The sequence below is a fragment of the Saimiri boliviensis genome, chromosome 11 (assembly GCF_048565385.1).
Source record: "Saimiri boliviensis isolate mSaiBol1 chromosome 11, mSaiBol1.pri, whole genome shotgun sequence".
Lineage (NCBI taxonomy): Eukaryota > Metazoa > Chordata > Mammalia > Primates > Cebidae > Saimiri > Saimiri boliviensis.
Genome location: NC_133459.1, coordinates 107,642,468 through 107,661,508, shown reverse-complemented (window position 1 = coordinate 107,661,508; position 19,041 = coordinate 107,642,468). Strand labels below are relative to the sequence as shown.

The 19,041-nt window shown below is 32.2% G+C and overlaps 1 protein-coding gene across 3 annotated transcripts in view; it reads right to left on the bottom strand.

The window, feature by feature from the left end:
* Positions 1-3,373: 3,373 nt before the first annotated feature.
* Positions 3,374-19,041, bottom strand: part of COL11A1 (collagen type XI alpha 1 chain) — a 215,055-nt gene continuing 199,387 nt past the window's right edge. For all 3 annotated transcript variants that reach the window (XM_074381332.1, XM_074381331.1, XM_003933240.4), the window contains 10 exons: positions 16,616-16,669; positions 15,612-15,719; positions 15,007-15,060; positions 14,862-14,897; positions 14,715-14,768; positions 12,992-13,241; positions 9,106-9,218; positions 7,487-7,555; positions 5,477-5,710; positions 3,374-4,103 (listed from right to left, as the gene is read on the bottom strand). In XM_074381332.1, coding sequence (XP_074237433.1) covers positions 3,957-4,103; positions 5,477-5,710; positions 7,487-7,555; positions 9,106-9,218; positions 12,992-13,241; positions 14,715-14,768; positions 14,862-14,897; positions 15,007-15,060; positions 15,612-15,719; positions 16,616-16,669 — 1,119 coding nt within the window. In that variant the 3' untranslated portion in view covers positions 3,374-3,956. The remainder of the gene's footprint in view (positions 4,104-5,476; positions 5,711-7,486; positions 7,556-9,105; positions 9,219-12,991; positions 13,242-14,714; positions 14,769-14,861; positions 14,898-15,006; positions 15,061-15,611; positions 15,720-16,615; positions 16,670-19,041) is intronic.

Here is a 19,041-nt window from a genome sequence, read left to right as displayed (position 1 = left end):
TTCCGTCTGAGACCTTATAAGCATTTTGGTCAAAGTCATCCAACAAGTCTAGGAAGTTTCAAACTTTCCCATAATTTTCTTTCTTCTGAGCCCTCCAAACCCTTCCAACCTCTGCCTGTTACCTAGTTCCAAGGCTATTTCCACATTTTCAGATACCTTTTCAGCAGTGCCCCACTTTACTGGTACCAAGAGGTAGTGTTAGGTTGTTTTCATGATGCTGATAGAGACCTGCCCTAGACTGAGCAATTTACAGAATAAATAGGTTTAACTGGATTTACAGTTCCAAGTGGTTGGGGAAGCCTCACAATCATGGCAGAAGGCAAGAGGGAGCAAGTTACATCTTATGTGGATGGTGGCAGGGAAAAAATGAGAGAGCTTGTGCAGGGTAATGCGTCTTCTTAAAACCATCAGATCTCTTGAACTTACTTATTATCACAAGAACAGCATTGAAATGACTGTCCCCCATGATTCAATTGCCTCTCACCAGATTCCTCCCACAACAAATGAGAATTCAAAATGACATTTCAGTGGGGATATAGCCAAACCATATCACAGTGGTTTTGTTTAGCTCACATCTATAGTATTATAAACATAACTACCATTATAATGTTATTATAAAATAAGTCCCAGTTACAATAGCATGAAATGCTTCTGAAATTATTTCAAGTTGTGATTTTAGGAAAGAGTTAAGTGTGGGTTTGTAACTCTTATTTTTCTATTCCTTTTTTACCCTGAACCATCTCCTTATAAATATCGACAGATGGATTTACTAGATGCATAGTAAATGAGGATTCTGCATGGGTTGCTATGTACAGCTTACTGAACTTGGAATGGTTTAAGCAGGATATTTTTCTGTAAAAAAGTTTTCTGTAAGTAATTCTATAATCTATGGATCTCTTGACTGCAGCTGTACTGAGTAATAGTTAATCAGCCAGCCAGTACAGGGATATGACACTAGCAAAGAAACAAAGCTGAGAGACACCAAGATCTATTAAACTCATCCTCTGGCAAATGAAACACATTTTGGTAAGTACAGAAAAAGAAGATTTAATTATCTATGTCTGGTGAATTAAGACTTGATGGATATTAAAATGTCTTATGCTACTGTTCTTTTTTGGTATCTTTTGCAAATCATTTGTAAAGCTTGTATATAAGTCTCTTTGATGATTTGGGGCTCTGTGATCATGCAATTTGTATAATATTTACTTTGCCTAAATGAAATCTTTGTAAAAGTTCTATGATATCGGGTAGCACAGTTGTTACTAGCTACACTTTAGAAAGGGATTTATACTGTGGTGATAATAGCAGCAGAAATAAATCAAGAGCAGCAGCAATTTCTTTATAGTTGATATATGCCAGATATTGTGCTAGACCCTTAGGTAACTCATATGTTTTATAGTTATCCAGCATGAAGCTGTCTATTTAATATGAAACTCATAAAGCCTAAGCTCCAGGACACTTCTTTTGCATGGGTTCCATTTAAGACCCTGGGAGATCTCCTAGAAATATGTTCATATGACCATATTATTAGTAAAATTTGCCAAAATAAGCTTGATAATTTTAAGATTTTGTGGTATTTTCATGTGTCAACTTTTTAATACAATTAATAATTTGTTGTAATTTCTTTACTCATTTTAGCTATTTCTGTACTTTGTGTTTTTAGTTTTAATTCTTAAAGAGACTTAGATCAAATTTAATGTGCACTATGTCCATGATTTACCCTGTCTTCAAGGTCAATACTATTCTTTTTATTTTTCCTATGAATACATGGCCAGTACTAAAATGCCATCTAATAACCTTTTTCTATTCTAGTGAGCTTTCTTTTGTCCAGATTAAATCAATCATAAAGGAGAGAAAAAAATCCCATGTCCTGCAGAAGACTATATTCATATATGAAAACAATAGAAAAGCATAGACACTCAATTATCTATTCATTCTATTAGTGCCAAATTAAAGATTGTCTTGTTTAAATGGCTAACACTGCATCCCAAATGCAGGAAAATATGTCAAATATCTTTATTGCTATACTTTCATTAAAGTACATTTTCCAATGTGTACAATTCTTCTATTCTATAATATAAAAATATGTAATGTATGTTTTAGAGAATATATTTCAAATAAAAAATTTCTGATTGTTAATTTTGAAATAAAAACACTCATTTAAGACTTTGTAAAATATTTAATTACAAATGTATCTCTTTGAAATTTTAAGTATAATCTACCTTTATTTTATAAATTTAGTATTACCGTGTTCTGTTGACTTTTTTATGCATGTGGGGGATTTAGACAACTACTCTCTGAATGGTAATATGTTTGTTCAGAAGTGTAAAACTATTCTAATCTGGATGGTCAAGAAAGAATCAAAAGCTTTTTCTGTAACTGAAAATAATTTGGAACCTATTTAAGAAAGAAAATGACCAATCCAGGTAGCCAAGACTTGAGTTTATTTATAGGATTCATATTTCCCTTATTAAAAGGACATTTACAAACTCGATTTCAAAAATAAAAGAAATTATGACAAATTTCATGTTTTAATTTCAATATTACAGGTATGTTATATTGTGATAAATTATCAGTTGAAAATGTTCCAGTGAAATCTGGTTTCAATTAATTTAACACTTTATATAAGAAATAATAAAACATTTATTTTCAAGTCTTACATATATTACTTAAAATAGATACAAAATTCAGTTTTTAATTTTTAAATTGTACTGCTATTTCAAGCTACCTTAAAGTAAATACCTTAGTGAAAAAATATTGTTTAGATTTTCTTGAATAAGTATGACTTTTAAAACAAATACTCTTAATAACAGTCCACCATATGTTATTTATTTAGCAATTAGGTAAGTCAAATGATTTATAAAATTATCTTGAAAGGAAAGAAGTAATATTTGTTGGGCAGGTAAAATAATATGCAACTTAGAATCAAATTCAAGAACTTGATTAAAAAATCTAACATTGCACAGATTCATAAATAATTGTTTAATTTCCATCTTTCATATTAACCTGCATTATTGAAGCACACTGAAAACAATGAGATGAGATAAGGTAGAAAAAATTATACATATGATTGTTTGCTTGATGGAAGCATTGATTTGTTAATATATTTTCTTACACACATTACCCTACCCAAAAATATAAACTTGCTTGTTTTCCATATATACAAGTATCCTTTGAAATCCTGGATTCTGAGAAGAAAAAGTTTGAGGTATAGCCTTGAATAAAGCATCAAAATGCATAATATTTTTGGCTGAAATTCAGCAAAATGACTGTCGGCAGAGAAGAGTTGATCGGAGTGTGCTTCCAAAAGTCTTCCAGATTTTTGCCCTCTGAGAATTTTGTTGGCGACATCAAATAATTGAACTCTTCAACATCAATATATACAAAGGCATTTTATTATTAGCCAAAGAAAGGGACTTAGAGTCATCAGAAATTACAACTTTATTTTTTAATAATACATATATTTATTGCCATGATGGATCTGAAATTCTTATAAAATTAGAGTCAGATGGAATTCAGAGACACGTGCAAGTTTTAGAAATGGACACAGATAACAGTATAGAACTGTACATAAAATAATTACAATTTATTAAACACACTGTTTTAGCACATCCTGGATGGATGAGAATGAGCACCATATTTTTTATGAATATATATTTTTCTCTTTTTGTTTTCTACAGCACCAAGAAATTCAAATAGGAAAAGGAGAGATGAGAATTGGGAATCAAGAATCAGCCCTTTCCCTCTCAGCCACACTAACTTTTATCTTTATAATTTTCAAAGCTTTTGCCATGTGATACTGCCCCCACAAGGGCATCGATATTTCCTAAATGGTACATGTTTATGTAGCAAGTTGTTTTCTATACCATCCTTTTCAAAACTTGCATGTGGCACAAAATGGGTGGGTGACTCCAAGTTATATTTTCTGTTGATTTCATGTGTCCTTTATCCTAATCTTAGCCAAGAAAGCAAACAGGACCAACTTCAAATCCAAACTTCTGATTCTGATCACCAAAGTCATTGATCATAACATCAACAATAGGTACTTGATCAATTTTTGGTGTATTGATTTCAATGACAGTCTTTTCATAGCCTTTTCTGGACTGTAAAATAAAGCAGAAATAAAAAGTTACACAGTCATTTAATATTTCTTAAATGTATTTTACTTTTTCTTAGGCTTCCGAGTGGAGGTAAGAAGCTGAGAGAGAGGAGAATAGAAAAACAACTTTGCTATTACCTGTGTAGTAACACTTCTTATCATTGACAAAGTTTTCAATTTTGAATATTGACAACTACATTTAATATTTAGCTGTAATTACTTAACTATGATAGATGATAGTGCAATATAATTCATAGTTAAAAAGAATCTTGAGTTAATAAATACAATTTAATAACAATATTGATATTGGTATTTTCATATATATATACATATTTTCATATATATATATATACATACACACACACACATATATAGCTGGGACCACAAGTATGTGCCACCATGCCTGGCTAGTTTTTGTATTTTTCGTAGATAGGGTTTTACCATGTTGGCTAGGCTGGTCTTGAACTCCTGATCTCAGGTGATCTGCCAGCCTCCCAAAGTTCTGGTATGACAGGGGCAAGCCACCGCACCCAGTCCCTCTTATATAAATAATGCATCTTTATCATTATAGTTAAAATTAAGATATACATATTCAAATTCTCTTGCAGAAAATTTGAAAGCAGCTTCAGAACTATAATACAGAAGGTCAAGCCAAAATATTTCTCCTGCTGTGTGTTAATTTTATGAGTATTTAACAATAAACTACATTGGAAAGGCTTTTCCCAACTCTTGCTCCATTAATTTGCTTTATTCTCTCTTCTTCGCTCTACTTGTACACCACTCATTTTGATGAAAGCATAAACTTACTTATTTATAATTGTGATTTCTCTGCAGCCATCAATACTCAGCTAAAGCAATGAGCTTTTTAGGGACCTATTTATTATTTCGCTATGCAAAATCTTATGTGTGTGAAAACATAGTTCTATAAGATAGAGATAAAAATGATAGTGGATCTAAAATTGATATAGTACAAATTAACAAGCTTTTATAAACAAAATATAGGGCTAAAATTATTGATATTATAAATGGCATAATGGTGATTCATTTATCTGTCATTTTAAAATCACCAATAAGGAGGCAAATGACATAAAGATACCTAGCTGTGATATAATTCAAATATCAGGAATAATAACATATAATCCAAGATTACTTTCTGTTATGCCTTTGAAACTGTTTGAGAGTGCCTATCTGTATAACTGTGTTTGTTAACATTACCGGCTTCTCGCATATCATAGTTTAACATGTCAATATTAAGCATCAAATGTTAATAACAACTGACATCCATTTCGTTAGAGAGATCTGGTTTAGGACCAAACTGAAACGGTGACATGCTGCCTCTCATCTCTGTGAAGGAAGGCAAGCAGAACTTATACTCACCGCACAGCCATCATACAGGGCTTTGATGAAAGGGTTATTGTCATAGGACATCTCCTCATCGTTTGATCCCAGGAACCGAAGTGCTTTGTCATAACTTCCTGATGACACATCATACCAAGCTGCTGACTGATGACAGTGGTAGGTGAAATTTTGCCGAGCAGAGGCCGTCAGAAGTTTCAGGAATGTCATTTGCACCATATTGATGGAATTTCCTTCAACGTCTAAATATGAAAGCTGGGAATAAAGGAATAAAAAGGCACCTAATGACACTTTCTTCTTTTACACTACTAAAAATAAAATCATTGTCAACAGTGAACTATGATGCTAGAAGCACGTAGATAAATCCAAAAACCCACTTGAACCTAATGAAAAAAGGTGTACATTGACGGTCGGAAGACCCAGAAACAGGATTTTATGAATTGTATCCCACCAAAGTTATTGTAGCCATTGCTTATCTTTGAAAAAATCACTTTATGTCTTAGTTTCCTAAACAGTAAACATTGTAAAAAATGCTTTTGTTTCCAAGAAATGTTCCAATATATTTGTATATCTTTTTGGAAAAAAAAAATTGGTAAAACAATGAAAACTAAGGAATATCAGTGTTATGCAAAGATTAGCTGGTTTTATGTTGTTTGATTTTTGACTCTTCCTTTCAAACATTTCAAAATGTGTATCAACTTATTCAAATCTGTGAACATGTTCCTGCTTTTCATTTTGGGGCAATAGTTCTCATAGGTATTAATACGTTCAGAAATGCCTGTTCGTCTATTTTTAGATGATGTGTGTATTCAACACTGTATTGCCGGCACCAAGCATAATGTGCAAGACAATGAAAGTTAGTATTTGTTGAGTCAATAATTACTCCATAATTACAGCAGGAAAATAGTCTTAGTTGTAAATTATTAATCACTGTCTCATAGCATCTTCATAAATTGTTTTATTTTTGGTAATTAAAATATCTGAATTCAGTGGAAACATATAAACTTAAATTTGAAAAAAAGGTTAAGAAATTCACCCAAATTAGAAATTAAGTCAATGTAAAGGCAGTTAACTGTTACTTGCTTCCTTAAAACAGATTTTACTTATTTCTTACTGAATAGCAGGTCAGATGGTGAGTATTCTTGTGAGATTGAAGAAAAGTAATCTATCAGGAAAATTCAATCCATATATATATATATACATATATATATATATATATCTGTATATATTTTTAAACTTAGACAAAGATAATAATGTAATATGGATATTTAATATGTAACTTGGAGACTGAAGTAGAGAATTAAAACTTTGGTGGAGAGTATCAATAAAAAATTGTTAATATGTGTGAGCTTGTATACAAATAACACATGTAAATAGTCATAAATGGAAAATAATAGCTTTTCAAAGAACCTTAAACAACTGAGTATCTGGATAATTGGAAAAAGCTTCAATTTCAATACATTCTAATTAAAATACTTTAAACACATGTATATTTTAAACAACTTTTAAGTATGAATTTAATGTTGACATCTAATCTTAAAATCTCTTTAGAAAATTTTTGAAATGGGCTAGTAATTTTATGGAAATCTTGAAGTAAATTTGTGCCATAACAATCAGAAAAAATTGGACATTCCAACTGATAGAAATGAAGAACAAAGAAGGAATTTTTCAAGCAGACAGAAAATGAAATAATAGGAAGAGATTAGGTAGATACTGTATTCTTTATACCTGATATTTCTAACATAATCAATTTTTATGACGTCTATCTCAGGTACTTAATAAATTATATGCCTTATTTGATCCTGGTTTTCAGTAAATTTAGTATATTTCCGTTTACTTTTAGATACAAATGTTAGCTTGTTTTAAGATACCACAGTGGTCTAAGAGATATTAAGTGGAACAAACTAGAGACCACGGGGAATCCTGCTTTAGTATAATTTAGACTTTCACTGTTAGGGGCTAGAAATATACAATTAGAACTTCACTTCTTGAGTTTGAGAAAAACCATTTCATGTTGAGGTATTAACATACCAGTTTTCCCCTCTTAAATTCGCTAAACCAACTTCCTGGTTTCTCCTTTGGCCATGACGAAATTCTCACCTTTGCCAAGAAACAGAAAATTTAGAAAGCAGGTGAAATTTTACAATATAAACGGTATTTTTATATACATATAATTTATTTTCACTAAGACTAAGAAACTAAAGAATTCTTAAAATCATTTTAAAAGGATACAAATGAGATTATACAAAATGAGATAAAGAGAAAAATTTGAGATAGATTTTGAAAATGCTATGTAGTGAAAATTGAGTCTTTTCTTTTTTGTTTTCTTTATTGGTACTAAAGGAAAAGCGGAAAGATAACCTGGTAAAGCAATACTAAGGGTTGTAGGGGACATTGGTGGAACATTCAGAAGCCCTCTGCAAAGGAAACTCTCAAAATGTTACTCAGTGCCAGCCAGAAAGGCAGGTATCATCTTCACTCCATAGCCAAGTGACAGGTTTGAAAGTAGTTAACCAGTAACTAAGGAGAGATGCTCACATTGCCATGTGCGTACCTATCTAAGAGTCCTGCATGATCTGCACATGTACCCCAGAACCTAAAGTACAATTAAAAAAAAAAAAAAGAAAAAGAAAAAGAAAGAAAGAAAAAAAAAAAAGACAGACATTGACTGGAAACAACCCTAATCATTCCTTCCTGGTTCAAATATTCAGAATCTTTTATAGATCTTCATTTATTGTTCTGCTTTGTGAAGAATAGCAAAGGGCATGTAAGTCCTCATCATAGGGAATTTCAGTTATCAGTGTAAGAAAAGGCATTTTCTGTTTTTCCACATTTCTCTGGAGGCTAGGGGAGCTTTACTATGCTTCACCACCTGCCAAGTAGGGTTGGAGGTGCAATTTGCTTTTTCTCTTGCCCTTACTAACACCCTTTACTCACAAACTTAACTTTCCTCCAAAAACCATTAGCCACACATAAAGCTACTGGCTTTGCTTTAAGGATTTTCTGTGCCTCTGTATGCCCACATCATTTACTAAGAAGAATGAGATTTATTACATGAATAACAACAAAGACAAAATGTCCCACTTATCACATGTTTGAATAATATAGTTATGCTCGTGAACAAGCTTTCCTTATATTAATGATTTGCATTTAGCTTTGAAGATAGAACTCAGTACATCAGTAATACTGTTAGGCAAAAATTAAAGAATTTGTTTAGAGAAACTAAATATTTTTTAAAGAGTAACTGCAGAAAAGACTCATATGTAAAGATTAATTCTTTATAAACTTAGATATTTTGGGTGTAATATGCAGCTGTAAGTTCCACGATGTGGTAATTGGGCAGAAGAACACTATACAGGCACTAAAATTTGAGATTCAGCTGTGGTGTGTCATGGAAAGCCATAGAATTTTAGGGCGCAAGCAGGTGCATAAAGAATACATCTGGGTAAAAAATAAAGAAGAGAAGCATTTGTTAACTCCGTAGATTAATTTGGTGCTTATTCATGTTTATGCAAATGAAATACTCTAATTACTCTGTAAGAAAAGCAGATAAATGAAAAATATGACAGTATAATTTTCCTGTTTAGTTCAATATTGCAAAATATGGCAGGAACTGTTAACATTCACCACCAAAACAGATTGGTACTTACTCCCTCAGATTTTTTGTCCGGATAAATGCAAGTCTCACCACCAGATGTGAAATTACAGTAAACTTTGAAGGAATCTCCTGAACAACCTTGGTTAGGATCAATCCAATATTCACCTAGAAGTTAGAAAAAAAATATGTCATATAAAAATTTATTGATATCATTTTTGAATGCATTAGATATCAAATTTTGTTAGAGAAATAAGACAAATGCATATTAATAGATCTTTTCCCTTTTGAGCTTTTTGGCATATTGGGGTATGATTTTTAATAAACAGTAATAGTTTCTCTTTTCTGCCTCAGAACCTTGCAAATGTTTCATATATTCTACATGGAATACCTTTTTAAAGTTCTTATCATGCCTATCACTTTTTGGTTTCAGCTTAAATGTCATCTTCTCAAATATTAACATTCTATTTATCCCTGTGCAATAAATTCATGCATATTGAAATAAGATATACTTGATTCCAAATCTCATAAGTATTATTTACTACTTAACTAATCTGAGTGATCAATATATTTTCTTCCTAGTTTATTCTTCTGTAAAAAAAAATGGAGGTGATATCGTATTTACTTAGCCTCAGGGATCATACTTCTGCCTTATTTAATAACAAAAAATTCTTGCAATAAATGTACTCTCTCTTTGAAGGGGATCCTAAGAAGGATTACTTTATATATTTTAATGCAGCCTGCTATTAATGCCATTGCTGAAATGTTACAGAACATTCATTTGGTGTTATGCGAGTAAGCACGGAAAATAGTGGGAGTAACAAAGTTATTCTTTAGATAAGTGACAATATGGTGCTAGCTAACAAGATTTACTGGGAGCCAAAATTAATATGCACATAAACATTTGCTTCCTTCTGCTGGGGTTCAGAAAATGATACCCCAAAGTAAAAGCCTCTGAAGCAGTTTTCCTCTTACCTTCTGCCTTCCTGTCTCTCATCCCTCATTCTCCCTTGAGGCAAGTCATAGAAATTAGAATCCCTCCTCCCCAAAGTGGGTCATAGAAACCAGAACCCCTTTTTCACAAAGCCAGCTACAAAGCCTTAACGTATTACTCTGTTATAGCAGGTAGTTAGTCAAACATAAACAGTGCAAGAGAGACCTGCCAACCCTACCAGGAATGTCAGGTGACCATCAGATAAAGGTCAGGCAGTTGTAAACTGTCTCTCTAAAATAATAATTGTTTGCAGCTTGTGCCAAGGAATGACAGTCTCCCCTTGCCTCATAGAAAACACCTGAAACTGGTGACCAGCAGCTTCTTTATATGATCGGAGGAGGTGGGCAACTGGGGTTAAGCAGGTGCACTAAGATGCAAATGGATGGAGTTTAACTGGTAGATAACCTTACTCTGCTTCCCTTACTCAACTGGTAAAGGAAAAATGCCTCAAGTGAGCATGCGCACAACTCCAGTAACCACACTGCGTGGCCCCTTCCAAGTGCTGACAGCCCACGGTGCTTGCAGACAGCCCACCCCAAGTCAGGGGGAGAAGAGATGCAAACCTCGGAAACATGCCAATACAAACCCCAAGTCAAAGGTCAAACCATGCACTTGAAGCTCTCGAGTCGTTTACCTTATCCTCTTCCAAGTGTGCTTTACTTTCTTTCATCCCTGCTCTAAAATTTTTAATAAGCTTTCACTCGTACAATCCACCCACCCTTCTGTGTAACAGCTGGCCATAAAGAAATTAAAACCCTTATTCCAGAGGGATCCTACCCCTTACCTGAGAGGATGGAATGCTACAAGAGAGAGGTCAGAGAGAATTTGAACAGAAGGCCTCACTAAGTTTCCCTACTCAGATTACTACCATTAGCTCATACCATTTTTTGTCCAATAATGTATCCCATTTCTACACAGCTGTCCTTGCCTTATAGAATCCAAGCATAAAATCAGACAGCTTCCTCTGTATCTTTGGAGGTGGATTCTGAAGGCTCCTATGTCACGTTAAACTATAATCAAATAAATTTTTAATACTTTTCTCTTGTTAATCTTTTTTTTTTTTAATAGGGGTGGCAGCTTTGACCTTTATACTGAGAAGGAAAGAACTCAAATTATTTCTACCTTTATAATTTCTACTGTTTTTCACGCTGTCACTTCATTGCAAATATTTGAATTATGTAAGTCCACTGGTTACAAACTGTTGATATTTTAAAAGCTCAAATTGCTTATTTTGGTGCTGGAACTCTCAAAAACTCAATGTCAACCTGCTTTATACTCTGCTACTACTTGCATATAAACAGGAAAAGTATTCTAAAAGTCACATAACTTGAATATCTTTTTTAACAAAAACATCCCCTTTATTTTCAGACTACAGCATTAATATACTCATGTCTGAAACAAATTAGAATTCTGAGGAAAAAAAATACAAGGAAATGAATTATCCAACATTTATCTTTGAATTTCTGTATGAAGAACAGTGTCTGGCACTGCTTAATAATATATAAATGAATAAATATTTAATTTTAATTAATTAATTAGCACAGGAAAGAATTGATGAAGCTAGTTATATAGAAACTACTGGAAACTATAATCTACAGTTAATTTACCATTCCAAAGATTTAAGATTTACAGTATTTTTTTTTTTACTGCTCAGGTACTAGTTAATCATATGTTGCTTTCTAACTCAATACATGTTGCCATCTTTTATACTTGATTTTCAATTATGTATAATTGATTACCTTATTTATCTAGGTCAGAAGTCTAAAAATCATATGAAATAGTCATATCATATGCTCTGTACCCTCATATAGATGCTATATAAACCAAGAGGAATCTTCTGATAAGCCAAGTATATTAAAAATGGGAGGAGGAGGATATATTTTCTGGCATAAGCTCAAACTAAATCATCTAAATCGTTTGCTTAAATAATACCAGTTAAAAGTAAATCTCTTTATAAATCACTAAACTAAATGTATCTTTTTCAAATAAACATAAACTTGAAGATGTTAGATACCAGTTTGTATAGGAGCACCAATAATTACCTGCGTTTTACCTTTAATAGGCTATGCTTGATTGAAATAAGATTTTTGTGACATCTTTTTTTTATGCTGGCAGTTTCTGAACTACACTGAACTTTTCTATCTACACTGAGTTATTTAGATCACAGTTATAACTGTCATTATGTAACTGGTAGTGCAGCACAGTAAAGGGGAGACAATTATTTCAACATAAAGTGGGAGATTTAAAAATCAGATAGAGATCTGCCCCTTGCTACTTTAATAATTGTACAAGTTTGGTCAACTAACTTAGCATACCTGAAACTCTTTCTTTCTCTGACCAATAGGTATATAAGGGTTTTGTCAAAGAGTTGGTATGATAAATTATCCTAATTGTTTTGAGTAAGTAAGCTATTCACAGTTGTTTGGGTTTCTGTGGATCAGTGAAAGATAAATTATTGCCCCAAGCTATCCCAATTCTTAAATATTCTGTTCAACAAATCACTGCTAACCAGATAGACTAAATATACATCAGTTATGATATTTACACATATCCATACTTTTCATAGTAATTTAAAATACTAATCATATTAATGTATCATATGAATGTGAAATAAGTTAGTAATCATATTAGAATATGCACATGTCTGTATAAATATGCACATCTGTGATAGTTACTACAAGCAAAGTACATTTGTGTTAGCTGTAATCATCCAAAAATGATCTTGTCATAATTTACTGAAACCTTATTTAACAGACAAGCATTTTCCAAAGCAGATCTTGATTTATACAGTATAAATTATTTTTTCTGTCTACAAGATGAGAGTTAATAATTGTTTGATTTTATTTAGAGACTGTATTAAACATTCAACTAGAATTAATGAGCTGACAATGCATCTCAGAAACTCAGAGGCCCAGTACATTTGCTTTGTCATGTATTATTAACATACCATCTGGGAAGTCCGGATGGCTAAGTTGCAGGTCTTTGCAAGTTCGGGCTGGATTGGTCTGAGTACCCATGGGAAATTTCATATGCTCGATGTCTTGTTTCAGGGAATTGAGGGAACCAAATATTTCTTCCATTCCATCCGAGTAATCAAGAATATTATCATCTGCATCTGCTTGCATACCTTCAGTATGTCTTCTTGTTTTTTTGGATGACAAGATTGGTAAAGGCTGAATGACTTCACCAGGTGGACCCTATAAAGAAGATAATGTGAGTGCAATTGTTTCATAAAATGGAATATTCTGCAGATATTAATTATCACCAGTTATGTTTTTGTTATAAAAATTATAGTTGGTTTAGCTTTTCAATAGCTACAAATTCATGCTATAGGATAGGTTTATAAATATAAAAACGTCATAGATTCTTCTATGATGAACTTAGAGGAGATATTGAGGTAGTTGAACAAGTTAGATGATTTCTGGCCTTTTATCTATACAAAAATATAGCACAGACTTGTGTAGATATGTTATATATGTTACTCTCTTATTTATTAATTAGTCATCATTTATATGTCCTATGTCCACAATTAGATTTTAAAGTCTCTGAGCATTAGAACAGCACTTTAAAGCAATTGTGCTGTCTTGTCAACTGTCTGTTATATTTGATAATTTAAGTTATAAAACATTAAACTTTTAAAAATATGTACACATTAGTTTGCTACAAATATGTGTGACTTAAATCTTTATAAATTAACAAACTTAAAATAAATGCAATCAGACTGGAATTTACATTACAAGCAGAGCTATACCAAATAGTTATCATATTGTCATGGGTTGAATTGTACCCCACAAAAATTTGTATGTTGAAGTCCTAATTCCCAGTATCTCAGAATGTAATCTCATTTGGAAATATAGTCTCTGATGATATAATTAGTTAAGATAACATCACTAGGATCGGCCCTAATCCAATATAACTGATATTCTTATAAAAAGGTGAAATTTAAACACAGATACACAAAGAAGAAAGATAATGTGAAGAGACACAGGGAAAAGATAGCCAGCACAAGCCAAGGAGAGAAGCTCAGAACAGAACCTTCCACCAGGGACCTCAGAAGGAACCAACCCTGTGGACATACATTTCTGCCATTTGAGCCACCAGCTCTGTGGTACTTTGCTATGGTAACCCTAGCAAACTAGTACACACATAGTTGGAAATATTTCAGCTCAAAAAAGACGACTAAAATTTCACATGGATCTATATTTTAATTCTATCATTTAATTACTTGTGTGAAGACTAGAACATTTTAGCATGAATAGGTGTTAGCTATGATTATTGCTTTTCTTAGTATTATTATATATGCACTAGGAAAAATGTGAAGCATGTGAATTTTTGTCATTATTCCTAGAGTCAAATATAAATGTATCTTTAAGGCATAAAATAAGTTGGCTTCATTTATGTGACATAAAATAGTATATGATTCTCTTGAAAATTTAATAAAAACAGGGCTATATTATATAATTAGCGTATTTATATTTGAAGAGTGAAATCAATTAAAATATAAGTCTTGGCCAGTAGACTTGATTACTTAAATGATATAGTTAACATATCCCATAAAATCAGCACTTTTGACAGGATGTGCTTTTTGTCCATCTCATAAATTCAGAGAAATCACTGGCAGCTACTAGATGCGAATTATCAGAATATCACTCTTGTTAACATGTGCTTACCGGAGGCCCAGGAGGCCCTGGAAGACCACCATCACCTTTCTGGCCAGCAGGTCCCTGATAGAAAGAAGAGAGATGACATTAAATAAAGAAGAGGCAATTAAATAGGTTTTGATGAAAAATTAAAATGTCGAAGGGAAAAGTACTTACAGTAGAGCCCTTGTTACCCTTTGGGCCTTGAGGACCCTAGAAAATGCAAATGCAAAAGCACAGATAAAAATCTGGAGAATTTGTGTCTCTTTGTCATATTTGTAACTTAACCCTACCTGATAATGTTATTTTGTCTTCTACTTACTGGTAAACCTGGCGGACCAGGTGGACCTATGGGACCAGCAGGACCGGGAATTCCCTAGAGAGAGAATAAGCCAATTTAAGGGGATTTCCTCAGCGATTTCATTTTCATGTTTTCATCACATTTCATAACATTTCAACATTTCAATAACAACATACATTGTACAATTTAGAGAATACAAAATATTTTTGAATGGCTTAAACATTTTTCCACGGTGAATCTAAAAAATAATTTATGCAAAATAATGAGAATTTTTCCCGTTTTGCTACAATACCAATGAGTTTTTTGTTTTAAATATATATGTGTATATGTGTATATTCTGTATCTCTCAGAATATGACTTACAGGTGATGGGAATTTAGTACATGTTTATTTCAATAATGTTCAACTGTAATTTTTATGCTTTCAAACAAATATTTTTAAAATGTATTTACTCTAAGGCTAAATAAAAATCTTTAAGAACATTACTGACTTAAACAAATTAGAATTAAGACACTCTAAATTCTCTATTTTTCATACTTAAAGCAGTGTGTGTGTGTGTGTGTGTGTGTGTGTGTGTGTGTTTATTATCTGAAAAGAGTAGAAAAAATAATCTTAATTTTTACTCACTCCATCCCCTTTCGATCCAGGAGATCCTTGAGTTCCAGGAAGCCCTCGGTCGCCTTTTTCGCCTTGTTCTCCTGGAGGACCAATCAGGCCAATTAAACCAGGATGTCCCTTTGAAAAGCAGAGAGAAAAAAAAAATTATATGTAAGTTACTATATTCATAAAATTTTAGTCGTAAAATATTTGCACATTAAATTTCCAAAGCATAAAAATGAACAATGCTGATAAAAAAAACAAAACTAAAATAGTCCTTCTGAATGAAATATACAGTTAAGAATCGCCCTCTCATCACCTAACTACATCTTTTGCTGCTTACATTAAGAGAGGGCTTTATTAAACGTTGAAAGTATTATAAAACAAAATGCTTTCTACAGATATCATTTTCAGTGCTCCATTTGAGGAATCCCTCAACCAATAATGACCATCTATAATATTAAATAAATAACAGAAAACTCATTATTTTAATAAGCATCTCAATTAATATGAAATAATTTCTATTCTTCAGAGACTACAATCTTTAAAAGGCATTTAAAGATTTAAAGTAATCCAAAAATAATAATATCATTTTTAAACAGGCTTATTTCTCTAAGTACATGGTGCAACTCAGCATAAATTCTAGGAGATCAAATTAGTATTTGAAAGATATTTCTAGTTTAAAATTTTAAGTTTCATGTTTAAAAAACATAAAAATAGCTATTTTGTTATTTGGTCTATTTATTTTCTGAATAGTTATTTTAGTATAACCATATGCTTTCTCCATATGGTTGCTATAATGGAACCGTGAGAAGATATAATACTAAATTCTGGCATATTTTTTACTATTTGCATATTTTCTCCCTTCTAAATACATCTGGGAAGCTCAGGATTGAAGCTTTTTTCAGGGTTAGAATGATGAAGCTATTGTTTAAAATTTCCTTTGAATGATTTTAAACTGCAAAAGCAACTGCCTGGGAGATTATTATACAAAAACATAATCTTTTATTAATAACACATTCTTTTATTCTCACCTTTTCACCCTTGGAGCCAGGGTCACCTTTAAGACCAGGTAAGCCAGGAGGTCCCTAAATAACAAGAAAAAATAAACAAAAATATATAGTACGTATGAATTAGAGAATCCTATGACTAGTCACAGAGCTAATTTGGTTTTGAAAATATGGAGTTGAAAATAATAATAACTAATGCTTTATTTTTTAGGCTTCCAAGTAAATTTACATATTTAAAACATGATGGTTTAATTTGTAACCATAGTATTGATAATTTTAATGAAAAAAATGTAAAATTAGAAATAGGACATGGTGTATATGGATTTTCAGTTGAGAAGAAAGTGTAAATTTTTAAATACACTAATTTTAGGAGGGGTTTCCAAATTACATGTTCAGTCAGCCAAACATTTTTATGTTATACAAATTTAAAAGCTTACACTATTTTCAGCAAAATTTTTGTAAAAACTTTTTGACAATCAATTGATCTTTGATAACCACAGGGAAAAAATCAGACAAAATGATAATACACTGTTTGGTTTGTATTTAAATAACCTCTATTTGTATATGTTAGAATGGTTGCCTAACAATATTCTATAGAATAAGAAAATTTCTATATATACTAACTTAAAACATGGAACTCTGTAATTCTTCTAGGCTATGGCCAATTTTCTGAAATCTGATTTAAATTCTTATTCTTTGTTCCCTTGAAATTAGATATCTTTCACTATGATTGCTGGAGAGAGACATATACTAAGAATACTTAACAATCCCAATAAAATATTCTATGTATAATACTATTCATGAGTTATTGATGACTACTATTTTCTCTTAGCTAAACTACATAACATTACAAACTACATCAAGATGATACTTTCAGCTGTAATTTCTAAATTGCATCTCATATCTAAATGATTTATGAAATTAATAAACTTATTTTTATATAAACATACTTATATTTCAATAATTTCACTTTAGTAATTCAAGACTAAGACATGTATCTTTTAAAATTATATTTGTATGACAATTATGGCATGACTTTAGCAACTCTTTGTCCTGCCCCCAACCGAAGGAAATTTTCATATTGATTTTGGAACTAACTGTTTAATCTACAAATTGTTGTACTCTATGCCAGGTACAATGGCTTCCACCTGTAATTCTAGGAATTTGAGAGCCTGAGGTGGGAGGATTGCTTGAGCCTAGGAGTTTGCAACCAGCCTGGGTAGCATAGTGAGGCATTTTGTCTACAAAATAAGCAACAACTAGAATTGGTGGGGTACACCTGTAGTCCCAGCTACCTGAGAGGGTAAGGCAGGAGGATCAATTGAACCCATGAGTTTGAGGCTTCAGTGAGCTATGATCATGCCACTTCACTCCAGCATGGGTGACAGAGGAACACCCTATTGCTGGAAAAAGTAAACAAAACAAAAGAACACACCAACACACCACACCAACAAACCAAATTGCTGCACTCCAATTTTGAAGGCAGCACAAAATATAGTCCTTGGTGTGAAATTATACAAGAGAAACTATGTAGGCAACAGATGCTGTCAGACCTATAACTGATGCTAAAAAACTATTTATATGTGACTCACGAAATTAGGGTCATGATAACCTAGCCATGTCACTACTGCTTGCCACAAGTAAGGCACCCAGCAACCAAAGCAAACCGTTCATGATGTTTCTCTACGAATTTGGATTATGCTGACATAATTGAATTATCTCAACTATAATTTTAGCAATAATTTTCATTATGGCCCTAGGACAGCAAATTGTTTTAACTTTTACTAAAATACATCATGAGTCACCACTATTGTATCTTCTACAAGGCTACCATGAGTAATACTTCCCCCTATCTGGAAACATTGTAATTTTTCAGTGTAAAAAAGCACATTATATCCTGGTCCATAATTTTTGTGAATTTAAAGCATTAAGAACTATGGATCTGATCCAAGTAGTGTGATGTACTAGGAAAAGTAAGGGTTCAGAATAGGATAGGTCTGGCATAAAAACCAAACTCTCTTCTTAGCTACTTTAATTAGCTGGACAAAGGGAGCTTCAGTTTTCTCATCTACAAACTGGGGACTACAATTCCTATCTCGAAGAGCTGCTGCAAGAATATGGATGGGCCCTCTCTATTCCTGTTTCTGAAGCGTACTTCTCAAATGGAAATGTGACTCTCAGGAAGAGCAAGAATAGTGTTAATAAAAATTAGTCTAATAAAAATAGATTAGACATTATTTGTGTTTTAAATGCAATAAAATCCTTTCCATAAATATTATTCATGAAGAAGTTAGAGATAATGAGTGTTAATTTCTCTAAGCTAGTAATCTCTCATAACATTACAAACTACATCTAAGGAAGAATTTGCCAAACCAAATCAATTTTTATTTTCATCAGCTGGAAATAGAAATTGGTAACATTATGATATTGAGAGCAGTTATAAATGATCC